Below are 21,790 nucleotides of genomic sequence, written 5' to 3' on the forward strand. Positions count from 1 at the left end.
TGCCTATCCCATCTCTGCCTATCCCGCCTCTATCCCTACCTCTCCTGACCCTAACTGTCCAAGTCTGCCTATCTAATTTCTACCTATCTAAGCCCTGCCTAAGCCCTACTTCCCCTCTGCCTAAGCCCTGCTTATCCCTTGCCTGTCCCTGCCTATCCACCGGTTTCTAACATGCGAGAACACGGGAGCGAGGGTGGGCGTGAGGGCAGGTGTTTGCTGAAGATTACAGGAGAGAGAGAGAGAGAGAGAGCACAACGCCATGAATTATCAAGATGGTGTAGTGTTTTAATGCGCCTGTCCAAGCACCTAACAATGGCTTCCAACCTTCCACTGGCACGAAATGATTTATTATTCATTCTCTCCAATCCCTCTCCCTCTCTCTCTCTCTCTCTCTCTCTCTCTCTCTCTCTCTCTCTCTCTCATTAAAGCTAGAGAATATTTATAAAGGAGAACGTATGCAGTTTCACGACATGTGCTAATCTTTCCTCCTTTTCTTCCTCCTCTTCTTCCTCCTCCTCCTCCTCCACCTCCTCCTCCACCATTACCACCTCCTTCTCCTCCTTCTCCTTATTAACTATGAAATCCCACTAATGCATGAACAAAGCCAGAAAGAAAGTAAGAAGGAAGGAAGAGATGGGAAGGAAAGGAAGGAAATGAAGGATGGAAGGAAGATATGAAAAATAAGGAAAATGGAAGGAGAGAAAAGAGGAAGAATTGAAAAGAGGAAAGAGGGAAAAAGAGAAAGAAGGGAGGGTAAGAGAAGACGAAGAGGAAAGAGGAAGAGAGCGAGGGGAAGTGAGGAAAGAGTCAAGTACAGAGAACGCACACACACACACACACACACACACACACACACACACACACACACACACACACACACACACACACACACACACACAGGTAAACACAAGTACACACCTCTCCCCTCCTCCCCCACACACACACACACACACACACACACACACACCTATTCCCCTCCGCCCACACACACACACACACACACACACACACACAGGTAAACACAAGTACACACCTCTCCCCTCCTCCCACACACACACACACACACACACACACACACCTATTCCCCTCCACCCACACACACACACCTCTTCCTCCCACACACCTGTCGTCGTCCTGACTGATCCTAATGACCAGGTAAGATCCATGTAATTAGGGCCATAAATCGTTCCCTGGTTATCACTTCAGGTATATGTGTTTTTTTGTGGGAGAAATATTTTGAGTTTAAAGATTTTTGGTTTTTCCTCGTGTGTGTGTGTGTGTGTGTGTGTGTCTATCTATCTCCATCTCTGGCTGTCTGTCTAACTAAGTCTATTTCTATCTATCAAAGTTCAACTCTTCATTTATAATTTTTTTCTATAGTAATAACCGTGTCTATCTATATCTGTCTTTGTATTTTCCATTTATCTACCTGTCAGTCTATCTATCTATCTATCTATCTATCTTTTTGTTTCTATCAGTCATTGTGCCTCTCCATTCACATCTCTCTCCTCCTCTCTCTCTCTCTCTCTGTTCATCTATCCACCTATCTATCTACGGACCGATCTATCTATCTATCTATCCGTCTATCTATCTGTCTATCTTCCTACCTACATACTTATCTATCTATCTATCTATCCACCTACCTATTGACTCACCTACCTAGCTACATACCCATCTATCTATCTATCTATCTGTCCATTTATCTATCTATCTATCTATCTGTAATGTTCAGTGAGCGGGGTAGTCATTATAACAATGTATATTGGACTGGATATTACTCTCAATATTAAGGTTATTTCAATGGCCTCACTCTTTTTAATCTATCTATCTATCTATCTATCTATCTATCTATCTATCTATCTATCTGTCTACCTATCTATCTGTGTATCTGTAGCTTTCTATCTATCTATCTATCTATCTATCTGTCTATCTATCTGTCTGTGTATCTGTAGCTTTCTATCTGTCTATCTATCTATCTATATGTCCGTCTATCTATCTATCTATTTAAACTTAATTTTTGCATCTGTCTGTGTGTGTATGTTTTTGCCGATCCATTCATGTCTATCTTGTGTCTTTGTCTACTTCTGTCTATCTACCTATATATCTGTTTATCTATTTATTTATCTATCTGCCTAAAAGTCTATCTACCAGTCTCTTAAGCTATCAGTGCATCAGTCTGTTTACATTCATATCCCTCTTCATCTATCTGTCTGTCTATCTATCTATCTATCTATCTGTCTATCTATTCATCTATCTATCCATGTTTTCCTTTTGTTTTCAGTAAGTATCTATCAGTCTTTTCCTTTTTCTTATTCAGTCTAACTATCTATCTATCTATCTATCTATCTATCTATCTCTACAGTCCAGCAAGCGTAGTTATTAATTGCCTTCGATATTTTGAGGGAAATTTCACGGGAATGTCGAGACTATAACTCTATTTTCATATGTCCAATTGCACCACTGTTATATAGTTTTTTATCTATTTCTCTGCCCTCCTATCTATCTACCTGTCTATCCGCCTGTCTGTTTGTACCGTTATATGTCTGTCTGTTTTCCTATCTATCGGTCTATCTCTCTGTCTATTGCGTCCTATGTCTATCTGCCAGTTTACCTATTTCTTTATCTCTGTTTATCTGTCTGTCTGTCTCTCTAATCTCCTTTCCCTCCATCTCTCCCTTTCCTGGTTCCCTCTCCCCCCCCTCTCTCTCTCTCTCTCTCTCTCTCTCTCTCATATTCATTCCCTCCATCCTCCCTTCCTCCCTTGCCCATTCCTGTCATTTCCACCTACTTTAAGACTCCCCTCTCCCTCTCTCTCCCCCTCCTCCCCCTCTCTCCTCCCCCTCCCCTCTCTCCCTCCCCTCTCCCCCCCTTCTCTTTACGCAATTTTACCCCCTTGAGGAGAGAATGAAGTAAGGCTTAGTGCCCCCTCCCCCTTCTTCATTCTCCTCCTCCTCCTTCCTCCTCCTTCTAGACCTCCTCCTCCTCCTCCCTCCCATCATTATTTTCCTCCTCCCTCACCTCACCATCATCATCACCACTAATATTCATTTCTCCTCCTTATTTCTCATTTTTCCTCTCATATTCTTCTAAACATATGCCTCTCCTCCTTCCATTTCTCAGTTTCCTTCCCTTCCTCTTCATTTCCCTCCCATTCCTCCTCTTCCTCCTCCTCCTCCTCCTCCTCATCATCATCATCATCATCATCATCATCATCATCATCACTCACATACTCCCTCTCCTCTTTTTTTGTCCCTCCTTCTCCTCCTTCTTTATCAAGCTCCTTCTTCCTATCATCTTCCTTCTCCTCCTCCTCCTCCTCTTTCCTCCTCCTCCTCATTTGCCTCTCCCTCTTCTCGTTGCTGTGGCGGCGGCGGTGGGGGAGGCGTGAGAGGGGTAGTGAAGAGAGCTTTATGGTGCAATTAGGGTCCTCTCTCTCTCTCTCTCTCTCTCTCTCTCTCTCTCTCTCTCTCTCTCTCTCTCGCTCTCTCTCTCTCTCTCTCTCATCAACCCTCCTCCCCACCAACTTCTCTCCCTGCTATCACCAAACTTCCTATCTCTCTTCCTTCCTATATGCTTCCTCCTCCTACCTCTCCCCCTCACCTAAATTACACCTCCTATTCTTCCTCCTATCCTTCTTCCTGTTCCTCTTCCTGTTCCTCTTCCTTTCTTTTTTCTTTCCTTTCTCTCTCTCTTCCATCTCGAAATTTACTCACTCAAATTTTCTCTACTTCTTACTTTCTCTCTCTCTCTCTCTCTCTCTCTCTCTCTCTCTCTCTCTCTCTCTCTCCTTCCCTCTTCTCTCGTTTTCTGCAATACAAGATCCTCATTCCATTTTCTTTCCTCCCTCTCTCCACGTTTACTCCCTCTGTCTTCCCCCTCCCTCTTCAATCTTAGTTCCTCATCCCCCTCATCCTTCCCCATCATTCTACATCCCCCCCTCTCTCCCCATTTTCTCCCCATCCTCATTTCCTTTCCCACCCCATACTGCTTCACCTCTCTGCCTCATCCCCATCATTTTTTCCCTTACAAAATTCTCCACCCTCTCTTCCTCCCCTAGCCCCATTTTCCCCTACCCCTACTCAACGCCCCTTCCCCCCACCTTTTCCCCTTCTTCCCCAACCTGTTTTTTCCCCACCATTCCTTCCCCACCATCCTTTTCCCCGGTTCACCCCTACCCACCCTTCCTTCCCTCTTCCTATTTCCCCCCCTACTTCCTCCCTAATCCCCCTTCTTCTCCCCCAGGTCACCCCTACCCTTCCCCCCCAACCTTCACACCCCCCAGCCACCTCTCAATATATTCACCAGGACAGAGGCAGTGTGGATAAAAAAAAAAAAGAAAAAAAAGAAAAGAAAAAATATATATATAAGGAGACCATATTGACCACGCTGCTATATTGGACCTCTCTCTCTCTCTCTCTCTCTCTCTCTCTCTCTCTCTCTCTCTCTCTCACCACACTGGGCAGTCTCTATATTGGACGTTACCCACACCCATCACTCTTACTCCACCCTCGTAACTCACTCTCTCACTCTCTCACTTTTATATCTTCATTCTCACTCTTCCTGTCTCTCACTCACTCTACTTCTCCCGTTTCACTCTTTTGGGTCTCCTACTTCTCACGTCATCAGCTTTACTCTCTCTCTCTCTCTCTCTCTCTCTCTCTCTCTCAAACTCTGCACAATTTAGGGCTCGAGCTATCGCACTGGCTCTAACTCTTCTCTTGTCACTTTACTCTCTCTCATAAATCTCTCTCTCTCTCTCTCTCTCTCTCTCTCTCTCTCTCTCTCTCTCTCTCTCTCAATGATGTGTCTTTTTAACCTAATGACCCTGTTAATGAAGCTTCCTTTACTAATAACCACCAAATACAATTTTTGACAAATAATTTACAGAACTATGCCTACGTTTAATTATTCAAAATACTCGTAATTCAAAATGATAAAGATTTGAATTTCACGATAACTATTACCAACAAGAAATTACTTTTAGTATTTCCTATTAACAAAGAGAGACTTTCTATCTACTGTCTATCTATAGTCAGACGTCTTTACTCCGTAAGGGGTGGCCACAGACAAATCGCCTCCCTGTCGCCCTGTCCTCCGCCATTTCGCTGCCCTCCCCCCAGCTTACACTCCCCTCTCTCATATACCATCATCACTATTCCCAAACACCCGGCAGCCCACAAATCGCATTCCATAATTTGCCCTAAAACACAAATCTCTATCTCTCCACCTATCTATCTATCTATCTATCTATCTATCTATCACCAGCATCACTATTCCCAACCACCCACCCGGCAGCCCACAAATCATATTCCATAAATTTGTCGTAAAACACGCAATCCCACCCCAGCCAAATTGCATTCACCTTGCACACGCCTCCCTCTGCAATCGCATGCCTTTGCAATGCACCTGTTCCCCTTGCTTGCCTGCTTGCTTGAGGAGGGGAGAGGGGAGGTTAGAGGGAGGGGGAAAGAAAGGGGAAAAGGGGATGGTGGAAGGAGGGAAGTTGGGGAGGGGAGGGAGGAGTATGTGGGGCAGGAAGGGAATGTAAGCGAGCAGGGAGGTAGGAAATGGGATGAGGTAGGGATGGAGGTGGGGAAGGAGGGAGGGGATGGGCAAGCTATGGAAAAGAAGGGATGATACAGAGAGAGGGGAGAAAAGGGATGAGGGAGAGAGATAAGGTAGAGAAGGGGAGGGGGATATGGAAAGGGAGGAAGGTTAGAGAGAGAGAGAGAGAGAATAAGGGGTGGCGACAGGAAGACGGAGGAAGAGGAAGATGAGGAAGACTGACGAAAGGGTAGAAGGGAAGACAGAAGACGGGCAGTGAGAGGAAGAGGAGAGGGAGGGAAAGAGCAAGGGGGGGGGAAATAGGGAGAGGGAAAGAAAAGGAGGGAGGCAGGATGGGAGGGAAATGTAGGAAGGGAGTCTGGAAATGTCCCTTGAGTTTTGGTGTCACGGGAGGGCGAAATATGCTGGCTTGAAGGTGGCTGGGACGTGAGAAGGATATAATGTACTCTTGGGGGGTTGCGTTCTGGTCTGGATTGGGTTGGGTGCGACAAGATAAGGTTGCGTGGTGCTGGGTTGGGCTTGGGTGGGCTGGGCTGGGGGGAGTTGAGATGGATCAGGCCATTAGGTGATGATTATATACCCCCCAGAAAGAAGGAACCCACGACTGACAGCCTGAAATACTTGTCCCTTCCAAAGATCAGTAAGAAACTCAAATTTACAATATTTTCACTTCAAGATGCATGGTAAAACTGTATTATTAAACCTGGAAGTCATAGGCAGACAGAAAAACAGACTGAGGAAGGACAGTTCGAGAGTTGGCCAGCTGTATCCAAAGAAAAAAATACGATAGTAATAGCTCAAAATTACTTATCAAAGCTGGGAAGAGAATGGGTGACTGTGTAGTTAGACGGGTGCTGTGTGTCCGCCGAAATGGGGGAGGAATGCAAGTAAACACCTGAATGAGTGAGCTAAGTTATGCTAAGTTAGGGTATGAGTGAGCTGGGTTGGCAGGGATTTGGTTAGGAAGGCTGGGTTAGGTTCTAGTGAGTTAGGTGTGAATATCTAGCGAATGCAGTCCTTATGAATTCTCGGTTCTGGTGTTGATCTTCTCTCTTGCAAATACAGGTTTTTAGATGTTCATATTTAACTACAAGAGATTAAAAGAAGCAGCAATAAGGAGACAGATGCCAATATTTTACCCACCTTTCATCTTGGCTGCCATCGCTTCACTGATACATCTTTCTTTTAGCAGTGGTGATGGATGCTACACTGCGATCTGTTGAGAAAATGAGAGAAATATTATGAGCTGGAGTTTGCATTTTGTGTAAGAGATTAGAATTTGCTTACAATATCCCTTCGATTTTTATGCCTCCTGTTTCTATGGTACACATTTCACCCAACAGATAATTACACACGCCTTCACATACCACCACTTGAGCTTTGGATTGTGATGCGCAGTAGGGGTCTCATTCAGGGCTGACACACCACCTCCATACCTAACCCACTACCACATCCTACCATACCAACCATCACACCAAACACCACACCTAACACCACCACACCTGACACCACCACCACACCTAACCTAACACTACTACACCTACCATAACCCCCCACCGCACCCCAAATAACCCCTCCTCTCCTTCTCAACCCCCAAGTGGAGCCAGTGGGGGTGCGGTTGATGGCCCCTGAAGAACCCTTGAGCTACGGGCGCAAATACCAGCTGGTGTGTGACGTGAGGGGGTCGAGGCCCCCCCCAACCATCACCTGGTGGAAGGGTACAACCAGGGAACAGGGGGCCAGCGAGACGGTACGTACCACACCGCACATTATAGAGGTACAGTGACAGGTATTAATTTTGTTATTAATCATTCTAGACTATTTCGCTTTTGGAAAATTTTTAGCACAGAAGGGGAGAGACTGTATCTAATATATCCAGCTCAAAATAAATAAATAAGTAATTAAATAACTCTCCCCAACTGTATAAAATTTTCTACAGGTACAAAAGATAAAAAAATCGATTATCTCAAAGACGCTGCAAATATTAAAAAAAAGAAAAAAAGTTACACTAAAAGAGAGAGGGAATTTTGAAAGCCGTGTTTGGGCAGTAGGGGGTACGTACCATATCGCACGGTACGGTACGTGGTGCTAGGGTACAACCAAGGCCCAGGGACCCATTGAAACGGTACGTACCATGGTGTAGGTTTTAAGGTATGTCATTTTGTGTGCTAAAGGTTACAGATGGAAGGTACAGCTGGGTTAGTTAATTTATTTGTGTTTTATAATATCAGGAAGTATAAGGCAGGGTATCAGTGGAAATGTAAGGGATGAGTGGCATAAAACACCACACACACACACACACACACACACACACACACACACACACAGTAGAGCTGCAGTACATATAGAGTACATTTACGACACACACACACATACACACACACACACACACACACACACACACACACACACACACACACACACACACACACACACACACACACTGATTACATTCTCCTGAGTGGGGAATTGTACATACTCCTCCCCCCCCCCTGCACTTACACAAACACACAGAGTACATTCCGGCGTACTGGAACAGAAATCGTACCACACACACACACACACACACACACACACACACACACACACACACACACACACACACACACACACACACACACACACACACACACACACACACACACACACATACAAATTACATTCCGGTGAGTTTACGGAAGAGTACGTGACTCCCTCTCTCTCTCTCTACTCTCTCTCTCTCTCTCTCTCTCTCTCTCTCTCTCTCTCTCTCTCTCTCTCTCTCTCTCTCTCTCTCTCTCTCTCAGCCATTACCCCCCCCCTTCAACACATACACCATCCATAATAATAATAATAATAAAAAATGAAAAACACTGAAAACTTTTGCATAAACTTCAAAATTGGATTTGTGATACTTTGAGAGAGAGAGAGAGAGAGAGAGAGAGAGAGAGAGACGTATTCTTCCGTAAACTCACCAGAATGTAATTTGTACCGTACGTGTGTGTGTGTGTGTGTGTGTGTGTGTGTGAGAGAGAGAGAGAGAGAGAGAGAGAGAGAGAGAGAGGGAGGGAGAGAAATATCTATGAAATGGATGTATAGCCAATTAAGGATGTGTGAAAAAATAGAAAAAAAATAGAAAAATAGAAATAAGAAAAGGAATAATGAACAAGACCTTCAAAAAAAAAAATAAAAAAAAAAAATAATAATAATAATAAAAATAACAACAACAACAACAACAATCTGAAGCCAAAAATAAAACCAAAATTACTATACCAAATTCTTTTATTATTATTTTATTTTTGAAGGTAAAAAATGAGGAAGGAAAAACGGATTAATTGAAAAAATTTAATCCACACCCAAAATCTGAATAGGATTTGTGATACGCTGGTCAGATAACAAGCTACAGTGTCAAATGAACCAGAGATCAGCCGATGAAAGGATTAGGGTGTGTGTGTGTGTGTGTGTGTGTGTGTGTGTGTGTGTGTGTGTGTGTGTGTGTGTGTGTGTGTGTGTGTGTGTGTCAGAATATCACCCATTTTGATCTGCCATTCCTACGTTAAATTTTGAGAGAGAGAGAGAGAGAGAGAGAGAGAGAGAGAGAGAATTAGGTATATACTTACTAATGGACCTTTTAATGAGTCAGTTTTTCTGGTGATTACTGAGAAGACAATTCCGTCACAGTAATTATCTTATTTTAATTAAGTGACTGACACACACACACACACACACACACACACACACACACACACACACACACACACACACACACACACACACACACACACACACACACACACACACACACACACACACACACACACACACACACACACACACACACACTCCTAAACCAAATAATATCATCAGAAAAAAACCCAAAATACATAAAAAAAAATCACATCCTCGAACAGAAGTGACAATTTTGACTCCGAATTGTGATACACGCTAGGTCGATAAAATGATCCCTTGAAAAAAGAAAAAGAAACAAAGGCTGACAAGATTACCCGTTGGAAAAGCTTAGCCAGGGATGTTTGTAAATAAATATTGCAACATTTTTTTTTTCAGAGTATATCATCTTTAAATTGGGAGGAACTGGGAAATTGGGTGTATATGCAGCCATGTGGAGAGGATGGAGTGTGAGAGACTAACGGGGAGAGTGTATGTGAATGAGGTGGAGGGGTGGAGAGGGAGGAAGAGACCGAGGATGAGATGGAGGGATGGAGAGGTATGTGAGAGGTGAAGGGGCAGGTGTGTGAGAGGTATATATGAGAGAGTGGGATGAGGTGGAGGTGGAGGGACAGGGGTTGGGCTGCCAGGTGGAGGTGGAGGGACAGGGGTTGGGCTGCAATGTATCAGACGCTGCAGGTTGAGGTGGAATACGACTGTGTGGAGGAATTACTGTCACCACCACTCAGGCTGTCGGAGTGGATGTGGCTGCGGGCTTTCTAGACAGCTGTTTCCTTTCGTCCCACGCCGCTCAACCAACAGGGAAAGCTAGGGAAATATTAGGAGCTACACACAAGGGAGAGAAATATATGAAACTACACGCAGAGAGAGAGAGAGAGAGACAGAGAAAGAGTTCTAAGATCATAAACTCTAACTCTATGCCTTCTAACCCTAGGTCGTTCTTTCCCCCACAGACGACCAGTGACGGCAACGTAACGACCTCGACCTTGACCCTGGAGCCACGACCCTCCGATGACGGGACGACTGTGACCTGTCGCGCAGAAAACCCCGCCACCAACACGGTCATGGAGCAGTCCCATCCCCTTGTTGTTCACTGTGAGTTGCTTCTTTCCGGCTTGTCTGTCTGTCTGTCTATCTGTCTGTCTTTCTGTCTGCCTGTCTTTCTAACTACCTGTCCATTTTTCTTTCCCTCTGCCTATTAGTTTTGTTCTCTGTCTGTCTCTCTGTCTCTGTCTCTGTCTGTCTGTCTGTCTCACCCCCCCCCCTCTCTCTCTCTCTCTCTCTCTCTCTCTTCTCCCATTCCGTCTGTCCCATCCTTTTCCCCATCCCATTTTTCTCTCTCCTTCTTCTTTCCTCCTTTCCCATTCCTACTCATCTCTCCTTTGACTGACCCTCCTAGTCCGTTTCTCCTCATCTTGTCGCCTATTCCTTATCATCTCTTATTCTCTTTAATCCTCTTTTAGTTACATTTTCCAACTCACTTCAAACCATTCCACTCCCCTGACAAACTGTTAAAACACACACACACACACACACACACACACACACACACACACACACACACACACACACACACACACACTCTCTCTCTCTCTCTCTCTCTCTCTCTCTCTTTCTCTTACTCCTAGCATATTTATAACACTCGAAATAATACTTTAAGTCCCTTGCCCTCTCTCACTCCTCTTCCTCCTCCCTCCCTCCATCTTTATCTCTTCTTCATTCCCTCCTCTTTCTTCGTCTCTTCCTTCCTCTTCTTCTCTCTGTTTTTTTCCTTCCTTCCTCTCTTCTTCATTAGCATATTCAATAAATCGGAAAATAGGATTTATTCTCCTCGTGCCTCTCTTCCTCCTTCCTTTCTTCTTCCTTCATAGCTTCCTTCCTCCACTCTTCCTTCTTCTTCTCTTCTTTTTCTCTCTCCTCGTCTTCCCAGAATATATGCAATGGTGGAAATAAAACTTTATCACTTCACCTTCTTGTCTTCCTTCCTTCCTTCTTCCTTCCATTTCTTCCTTCCTTCCTTCTTCCTTCTACCCTTTCCTTTCTTCCTTCCCTCTTCCTTCCAATCCTCCCTTTCATCCTACTTCCTCTTTTCTTTTTCTCTCTCTCTTCCTTCTTCCTTTCCCCTCTTCCTCCCTTCTTCCTCTCTTCCTTTTCTCTCCCTCCCTCTCCTCTTTCCTTCTCTCCTTTTCAGTTCCTCAATAAGTACAGAATTCGGAATAAATCTTTAATGCCACTCAATTTTCACTCTTCCTCCCTTCTTCTCTTCCTCATGTCTTCCTCCTCCTTCTTCCTTCCTCTTTCTTCCTCTCTTCTTTCCCTCCTTTCTCACTTTCTTCTACGATATATCTAAATAAAAGTTCCCTTCCTTCGCTCTCTTCCTCTTCTCCTCTTCTTCTCTTCCTCTTCTTCTCTTCTCTTCTTTCCTCTCTTCTTAGATCCTCTCTTTCCTCCATCCCTGTTTAACTGTCCATAATTTACTTCTCTCCTTTCTTCTTTCCCCCTCTTCCTTCCTCCTTGCTTCTTTTCTCGCTTCCTCTCTTTTTTCTCTTCTCTCTTCCTCTCTTTATCACTCCCTCCTCTCTCCTTCCTGCGATATATGCGGAAGTTGAGATAAATGTCCTCTCTCTCTCTCTCTCTCTCTCTCTCTCTCTCTCTCTCTCTCTCTCTCTCATTCTCCTCACGCAATCTCAACCTCTCTCGCTTTTTTCTCACAAATGGCTACTAACTCTACTTCTGCTTTTTCACACTCTCTCTAACCCCTGTCCCTGCCGCAGTCCAGATTTTCTCTCTCTCTCTCTCTCTCTCTCTCTCTCTCTCTCTCTCTCTCTCTCTCACACACACACACACGCATGGTCGCCTCCTCTAGGGGTTATATCTTAAGTTACAACGTACTTCCTCTTCCTCGCGGATCCTGAGAGAGAGAGAGAGAGAGAGAGAGAGAGAGAGAGAGAGAGAGAGAGAGAGAGAGAGAGATTTGCCGGGATCAAGTCAAACATCACAAACACAGCGCCGAGTAAGGTTTGTGAAGGCTTTATCGCTCTCTCTCTCTCTCTCTCTCTCTCTCTCTCTCTCTCTCTCTCTCTCTCTTTTTTTTCCTCCCTTGTCCTCCTTTTTCTTCCTCACTTTCTCCTCTCTCACTTTTATCACCCTCCACTTTGAGGTGTTGATTACTTTACCTGGGAGAGAGAGAGAGAGAGAGAGAGAGAGAGAGAGAGAGAGAGAATCAATACAAGCCATTTTTTTTAATAGACCATGACATGACTACATCATCCATTATTCACACACAAACACACACACACACACACACACACACACACACACACACACACACACACAAGTCAAAGGCCGTAGGAAAAAGCGAGACGATTAACCTTCCTAAATTGAAAAAAAAAAAATATATATGGCAAGGAAAATCTCAAAACCAAAAAAAGTATGCAAAAAAAATTTCACATTGACATCAGTTTGTAATGGAAGGTACAGTCGGGTGCAAAAGTTAGGCTCATCTATTTCTACTTCCTCCTACTCTTTAATTTCTACTTCTACTTGTACTTTTGTTTCTCACTGTCTTCCGTTGGGTAATATTCTTAAGCTGCAAGAGGCCTGGTATTTCTTTCTTCCCTCATCTCTCTCTCTCTCTCTCTCTTCCTGTCCATATTTTACCTCTCTGTTTCTCTCTTACCATATCAACATACGTTTTAACTCTTTCTCTCTCTCTCTCTCTCTCTCTCTCTCTCTCTCTCTCTCTCTCTCTCTCTCAGCCAACAGTTAACTACCTAACAAGGGCTATTAGAGGGTAGTTAGCATGTAATAACGAATGGAAATAGACCAGCAGCAAATTGCAAGGTAACAATAACTATAAACAGTGTAATTGGACTGATGGTTATAGCTAAGATGAAGGATGGTAGTTAGGATCTTTATTCTACTATACTACTTTCACTTCTACTTGGCCTAAAATTGCCCTCTGTTTTTCTAGAGCTCTGTGCTGTAATAAAAATGAATACTAGAATATGGTGCTAGTCACGAAGAAGTGCTACGAAAAGGATATAGGGACCTGTAGCGTTGTCTAATCTGCCACTAAGCCATAACCAGATGAACCCCAGAGTATGCCGCTAGTCACGAAGAAGTGCTACGGAATGGATGTAGAGCCGTAGTACTGTCTTATGCTGCCACTGAGCTACGTGAAATAAGCTGCAAAAGGACAAAAATCTGGGCCAAGTTAAAGTGAGCGAGGTATAGCGTTGTCTGTTGAGAGAGAGAGAGAGAGAGAGAGAGAGAGAGAGAGAGAGAGAGAGAGAGAGGCACAGCAGATACACGAAATACAGCTAAAATGACAACAATAGAAAGAGATGGAGAGGGAGGGAGACAGGCCGATGAGAGGGGATAGAGAAGAGATAAAAGGAGAGGGGAAAGGGGAGGGGAGGGGAGAGAGGAGGACAGGGGAAGGGGAAATGATGAATAATGCATATGGAAATGGAGAGGAAAAATATGAAGGGAATATGAAGTGAAATGAACTGAGAGAGAGAGAGAGAGAGAGAGAGAGAGAGAGAGAGAGAGAGAGAATTTTACGGAGGCTTTCCTACACTTCTTCGTTACTAGTAAATTTCTGAATATAGGACGGCGATATTCTGAATGCTATATGTACGAGTTTTATGAATATTACACACACACACACACACACACACACACACACACACACACACACACACACCTAAGCCAGAAATTTGGAGGGGAAAAAATAATAAAAGAATGTATGAATAAATGAATGAATGAGCGTCGTATAACACTACTAATATCTCTCCTGCTTGTGCGTTGTCATTTTCCTAATTCTGCATCCTACTGTACTCGTTTATGATGATGATGATGATGATGATGGAGTATGACCTGATGTTAAGATCGCTAATGATGCTGACGAAGACGTACTTATCTCCTCAATTAACGTTTGTCTTGACGTTTTCTTCTAGACGTACCTGAAGCTGAGGCACGTCTGGGGTCATCTCTCTCCCCAGATAACATCAAGGAGGGAGACGATGTTTACTTCGAGTGCTCCATCCACGCCAATCCACGCGCCTACAAGGTCACCTGGCAGCTCAACGTAGGTCAACACACACACCCTTGCTTCCTCAACCTCCTACCATCCTCCTAGCTAACCACCTCACTGTCTCAATCTCCCTCTTCCTCACTCTATCGCTTGTGAGAAGAGAGAGTTGGGGATATTTCTCACTCGGGTCATGCTTAATACTGTCTCCCTTTAATTGTCTTCTTGTGTCTGTCTTTAATTGTCATCCTGTGTCTGCCCTTACTCCATCACAACTAACCCCTGCCCCCATCCCTTATCCTCCCAGGGCCAAGTACTTCAGCACAACATCACTGCGGGCGTCATAGTCAGCAACCAGAGCCTCGTGCTGCAGGGGGTCAGCAGGGCACATGGGGGGCGGTACTCCTGCTCAGCGTCTAACATCGAAGGGGACGGGGAATCAAAACCCATTACGCTGGATATAAAGTGTAAGTAATGGGCGATCTTTCTGTGGATTTAGGTCTGTTTTTCTGTGTGTGTACTTTTGTTTTTGGTACCTGTGTGATGAGGTACCTGCCCTATCACACACACACACACACACACACACACACACACACACACACACACACACACACACACACACACACACACACACACACACAATACACCCCACTACATAAGCATTACATCATGTTCATACAAACTCATAAACACACACACACACACACACACACACACACACAATTTACATACATCACACGGTATTTTATATGACAGGACGCTTAGCACTGGGATGAAAAATGATATACCAGAAATGATGGAATAGAGGGGAATTTAACTCTCTCTCTCCCTCTCTCTCTCCCTCTCTCTCTCTCTCTCTCTCTCTCTCTCTCTCTCTCTCTGAAATTCCACCCAAAAAATCTCCGCACCCAAAAGGCGACTTATGAACGACGTGAGGGAATCTTTTGTCTCTCTCTCTCTCTCTCTCTCTCTCATTTTGTTCTCAGGTTTACACAAGGGATGGATCCAGGTTAGGGAGGGATTGAGAGAGAGAGAGAGAGAGAGAGAGAGAGAGAGAAATGGAACGTGGATAAAAACAGAGAAATTAAGCGGAGGAAAGTGAGACAGCGACAGAAATGATGAAGAGAGGATGAGAGAGAGGAAGAAAAGAAAGAGAGAGGATTAGAGAAAGAGAGTTAGTACAAGAGGATAAAGGGGGCAGGAAAAATAGAGGGATTAAGAGAGAGATGGAGGGTGACAAAGAGAATGGGAGTAAAGGTGAGAAAATGGAATAAATGATAAGGGGAGAGAGAGAGAGAGAGAGAGAGAGAGAGAGAGAGAGAGAGAGAGAAGCGAGAGAAAGTATGACCGGAATGAAAAATAAAAGCGGAAATAACAAAGTAAAACAGAGCAGAATTACAAAAAAGAGAAATACAAAAAAAGAGAATTACAAAAACAGCAGAATTACAAAAAAACAGCAGAATTACAAAAAAACAGCAGAATTACAAAAAAGAGAAATACAAAAAAAGAGAATTACAAAAAGAGCAGAATTACAAAAAACAGCAGAATTACAAAAAACAGCAGAATTACAAAAAACAGCAGAATTACAAAAAACGGCAGAATTACAAAAAACAGCAGAATTACAAAAAACAGCAGAATTACAAAAAACAGCAGAATTACAAAAAACAGCAGAATTACAAAAAACAGCAGAATTACAAAAACAGCAGAATTACAAAAAACAGCAGAATTACAAAAAAGAGAAATACAAAAAAAAAAGAATTACAAAAAGAGCAGATTTACAAAAAAGAGCAGAATTACAGAAAATAATTACAAAAAAGAGCAGAATTTAAAAAAGAGAGCAAGAGAAAAAAAGAGAATATAAAAAGGTAAAGAAAAAAGAAAAAGGAAAAAAACACTAAATGAAAAGAAAAAGAAAAAGAGAGAGAGAAAGAGAGAGAGAGAAAGAGAAAAAAAGAGTTGTGAGAGGCAGGAGTTTCAAGTCCCACTCAACTCACTTCAAGGGAGAGCTAAACTTTCTCACAGGCGAAAGAAAATAAAAGAGAGAAAGAAAGGGAGTTAGGAAGAAAGAAAGAGATTGAGAGAGTTAGTTGGTATAAAGAAAGTGAGAGAGTGAGGGAGATGATAACAGAGTCCTGCAAGAAGCTCAATTACCAGGGTCTCTCTCTCTCTCTCTCTCTCTCTCTCTCTCTCTCTCTCTCTCTCTCCCTCTCTCTCTCTGCTGATTGTCTTACCGGCTGTGTGTGTGTGTGTGTGTGTGTGTGTGTGTGTGTGTGTGTGTGTGTACTATTTGCCTTTATGACTGTATCTATTTTTCTTGGGAAACTTCAAACAACCTCTCTTTGGCGATTTGTTTTGAGTATCAAACCTTTTGCTCCTTCAGTCCAATGATATATTTGTATTTCTAGTTCTAATTCTCTCTAAAAAACTATATTATATTTAGAAGCAACTCTTGTGTTAAATGGTTATGCTTTGCTAATTTGAAATGTGTGAAAAAAACAGGGAAGATAGATGATTACATGACTGTATTAATGTTTTAAAAGAGAGAGAGAGAGAGAGAGAGAGATGACGGACAGAGACAATGATAGATATAGTGATAGATACAGAGAAGGACAGAGAGTAAGACACAGTGAAAGAATTACAATAGCAATACATGGAGACAGGAGGACAGAAATTAAGATAGATTTAAGTAGCAATATAGAGAGAGAGAGGAGGACAGCGAGAAAGACAGCAACAGAGAGGAAGACCACAATAGTGAAAGCAAGACAGAGTGAGACAGCACAAGCAGTAATAGAGGGAGAGAGGAGGGACAGCCCAAGACAGCGAGACAGATAAAGGAGCAATACAGAGAGAGAGAACAGGACAGAGAGTAAGACAGAGTGAGGCAGATATGAGGTAGGTACGGCAGGTGGGGGGTAACTGAGCAAGATGGCTGAGGCAGACTGACCCAAGTGAGGCAGCCTGGCTCGATCGTAGAGAGACAGACACGCAGACTTAACCAATTTCTAAATCTAACTAGACCTAACTAATCTTCCCCATAACCCAACGTAACATAGCATAAACATAGCATACCCCAACCTGACCTAGCTCGACCCAAGCTGACTCAACGAACCCTAACCTAACCCAACCTAACTACGCATAACCCAAGGACGGTTGGGTGACCAAACGTGACATCACACACCCAAACCCCAACTAAGCGATCCCAACCCAACATAGCATAACGCGATAACATAGCATAGCATAAACACAACCTAAGTGGAAGAGGGTGGCCAAAAATGAAGGCGTCTACACAATACCTGGCTATCTTAAAGGTTTGGTCTGTTTGCCTGGCTTTGAGTGGCTTATCTTTCTGTGTGTTTGGCGATATGTTTGTGTAGTACCTGGTGAAGGGGACGGATGGCCACGATAGTATTTCCTAAGATGGGGTGGGTGAGGCAGGATGTTGTGGTTGAGGTAGGTGGAGAGGTGAGGCAGAATGGGGTGGGTGAGGTAGGTCGAATCGAGAGAGGCAGGTAGGACTGAGATAGGAACTAAGTAAGCAAGACCAAAGAATGAGACAGGCTGGGGTTGGGGGAGGCAGGTCGGGGAGGGTGAGGCAGGATGTGGTTGGGTGAGGCAGGCTGAGGTGGGTGAGGCAGGTTAGAGAATTAGGGTAGCCTGGTACCACAGCTGTAGGCAGGAGGACTCAGGTGGCGTGAAGATAATAACAGGGGATTGAGGCAGCTGGTGCAGGAGGGGAGCAGCTGACAGACCTCCCTCCTTCCCTACCATACCCTGCCATACACGTCCACATACAGTATATATGAATTCTATAGCCTCTTTTTATAGCCCCTCCACCCTGCTCCACCCTCTTTCCAAACTGCTCCACTCTTAATGTTTCTTCTTCCACTTTCAATTAAGCTTCATTCTTCCTTTCATCCACCTGACCTCCCCCCCTACCCTACACTACCCTACCCTACCCTACCTTACACTGCCCTACCCTACCCTACACTACCCTACCCAACACTACCCTACCCTACCATACCATACCCTGCTCAACCTTACACTACCCTACCATACCCTACCATACCCTCCCCTCCCCAACCCTACACTACCCTACCCTACCCTACCCTACCATACCCTACCATACCCTGCCCAAACCTACACTACCCTACCATACCCTCCCCAACCCTACATTACCCTGCCCTACCCTAACCTACCATACCCTGCCCAACCCTACCCTACCCTACCCTACCCTACCCTACCCTACCCTACCCTACTCTTCCTTCCATACACATCCACATATATGACTTTTATAACCTCTTTTATAGCCTCTCCACCCTGTTCCACTCGCTTAATTCTTCCTCCACTTCTTTCTCCACCCTTCCCTCCACCTTTTCCTCCATCCCCTACTACAAAAGTCCACATGTAGAAGCTTTGTATCTCCTCCACCTTGCTCCACCCTTTCCTCCACCTCATATGACTCCTTCTTCCACTTCTCCATCCACCCTCCACCCCTATCCACCCATACTAAGGAATTATTCAAGGCAGGAAGCAAAATTAACCTGCCATCTCCTGTAACAATTAGAGTTAAACTACAGTATCTGTGTGTGTGTGTGTGTGTGTGTGTGTGTGTGTGTGTGTGTGTGTGTGTGTGTGTGTGTGTGTGTGTGTGTGTGTGTGTGTGTGTAGGGAACTGTACTATTTTGAGGGGCATTAGGTGAAGTAGCAGTTATAATCCCAAATGTTACCCATTTCCCTCACCACTAAGCTTCTCCCGCCACCACCATCACCACCTGCACAATCGTCATCACCATCACCATCACCACAATCATCACTATCTCCATTATCACCACCATCGCATCACTGACGTCTCCCCTACCACTATCACCATCAACATCATCACTACGACAACCACCATAGGCCCCCTTCACCACCACCATCCTCATCATCATCATCATCACCACCACCATCCTCCTCCTCATCAATATCCTCCTCCTCATCATCATCATCGTCATTATCACCATCATCATCCTTCCCCTCCTCCTTCTCCTTATCATCATCATCATCATTACACACCACAGTCACTACCACACCACCACACCAGCCTTCTCACGCCTGGCCCACACATCACCCGTGCAATAACCGGACAACGCCGCTAAACCTTGAACCAAAATTGAACCCACTCTTACGGGATTTTCTCACGGGTTACCTCCACGATGATGATGATGATGATGATGACGATGATGATGATGATGATGACGAGTATGATTATGATGATGATAATGATGATGATTATGATGACGATGATGATGATGATGATGACGAAGGTGATTGAGTTGATGATGATGATGATGACAATGATGTTGATGATGATAATGATGATGACAACCTAAGTATTGTGACGGTAAGATAAAATACTAAGCATAAATAGGCAAGGAGGTTATCTTAAGAACCAATCCTTAGTGTAATGACAGATCTTGCTGGCTTCCTTCGACCCATTTTCTAAAACAGAAGATGAGAACAGGAAAGAAAAACAAATTGAAAAAAAAAATCCATATACCAAATTACAGGTGTCCCCATTAAAAAATCTGTAACAGGTGGACGTGAATTGCTATAGGTTGAAGTTTGGGGAGGAGCTCTTCTTGGGGAGGCGAAGTACGAGGAAGAGCAGTTCGGGGAAGGAAGGTGTTATAAGTTACTAAGAAATATAGGAAGGAAGGAAGGTGAAAACGGTGAGGGGGAAGAGGGGTTATGGAAAAAGGAGAAGGAGAGAGAGAGAGAGAGAGAGAGAGAGAGAGAGAGAGAGAAGAGGAAAATTAGGAGAGCTTAGGAAGGAGCGTAATACCGTGCCACAGGTAGTCACAGACAGGTAAACAATAGATACCAAGGAGCTTAACAAAAGCTCCGGAGAGTGCAATCCGTCTTGGAGGTCCTCGTCCTCCTCCACGGCTTCTTAAGATGCTATACACTGCTCTCAAAGGAATATCATACCGTACAATAAGCAGCCTTGAAACGATAAAACTCTAAATACCAAGGAGACTCACGTAAACCCAGGAGAGTACGACCCTTTGTAGTTTGTAGGTAATCGCTTCAAAGGACATGTAAAGTACTGTACTCTGGTTTCACTGTAGCAGGGATGGCACGCGCGTTGAAGGAGAAACACAGTGAAACCGCGAAACAGTAAGTGCGTGAGATGGTTTCTGCGGACACATACAGCATCCGTACTCTCATCAATATTCCTTTCTTTATGCTGTCTTTGAAAACCATTGACACAGTGAAGGGAAACAAACAGCTCTCAGACAGTGCATACCTCAGCCGACGCCAATAACATCAATGATTTATTTTTACACCTGAATCAGGATCCAACTCAGAACTTTAACCAATTCTTCCTGGAGCCCACCTGTCCACCATCATTCACTGAAATTCGAGAACAACTTTTTGAGATATCTTTCACACAGACAGACAGACAGAAAAAAGACACGGATGAAAAAAGATAAAGTCATGTGGTCGGATTTCTTTGGACCAGAGAGGCGAGGAGACAGAGGTACGAACTGGGGATGGGAAGGAGGTGTGTAATACGTGATGCCGTGTGAGAGGTATAACAGCCAATGGAATGTAATCAATGAGTGGGTCTGGTGGGTGGGTGGGTGGATCTGGTGGGTGGGAGGGTGGGTGGATCTGGTGGGTGGGAGGGTGGGTGGATCTGGTGGGTGGGAGGGTGGGTGGTACGTGTGAGCAGTCATTGCCTTCCCTCTGTTTACCATTCAGCCTCACACTTCATTATAAAATCAATTACCAACCCACGCACACCAGGGCAACGCTCCCCATCCCCAGCCAGCCTCCCTTCCTCAAGCGCAGTTCTACAAGTAAATTATTCTCCCTGACTGAACGATACGACTGCCGCAACTACCACTACAATACCTCCGATAGTAAAACACAAGCCCACAACTACGCTATCCAAAACACACCGAAAATACACAGTTATCTTCTCAAACCCTCACCCAGTCTAGTGCTAAAAGTTACACAATTACACTACTCCGGAAGCTTATCCATATCACACCATCACCACCATACCACAACACCACATTCCGCCATACCCACAACATATCACACCACAAACACACTATTTCGTCACCTGAATATGGTATCACGTTACCCACATCATCAATACCACACGATAAAAACAATACTCTGTCATCTTAGTGTCATATCCTATTATGCGTACCACACCACCACTTCACATCCCCACATCCCCACACTACACTACCACACCACACTACCACACCATACCACAACCCTCCCACACCACACCACAACCCCACAGACCACACCACCACACCACACCATCACACCACAACCCCCCCACACCACACCACAACCAAACTCCACCACACCACACCACACAACTGCACCACACCCTCCAGCATTGTGTGGCAAAATCGGCACGAGAGGTAGCTGTCAAAGGGAGGGACAGTGATTCCCAAAAACTAGGAGCGAAAAAAAAAGAAGTGAAAAGTGAAAAAAAAGTAAAAGTCAGTTGTTTTT

At 44.3% G+C, this 21,790-nt stretch overlaps 1 protein-coding gene across 1 annotated transcript in view; it reads left to right on the forward strand.

Annotated features, from left to right (window-relative positions):
* LOC145393668 (neural cell adhesion molecule 2-like) overlaps positions 1–21,790 on the forward strand; it is a 124,100-nt gene that overhangs the window by 72,662 nt on the left and 29,648 nt on the right. The window contains exons 7-10 of the mRNA XM_080267717.1: positions 7,164–7,315; positions 10,185–10,326; positions 14,193–14,323; positions 14,574–14,733. Of these exons, the coding sequence (XP_080123843.1) occupies positions 7,164–7,315; positions 10,185–10,326; positions 14,193–14,323; positions 14,574–14,733 (585 nt within the window). The remainder of the gene's footprint in view (positions 1–7,163; positions 7,316–10,184; positions 10,327–14,192; positions 14,324–14,573; positions 14,734–21,790) is intronic.

Source organism: Coenobita brevimanus, chromosome 25, assembly GCF_032717465.1.
Source record: "Coenobita brevimanus isolate Jiangsu-jjx chromosome 25, ASM3271746v2, whole genome shotgun sequence".
Classification (NCBI taxonomy): Eukaryota; Metazoa; Arthropoda; class Malacostraca; order Decapoda; family Coenobitidae; genus Coenobita; species Coenobita brevimanus.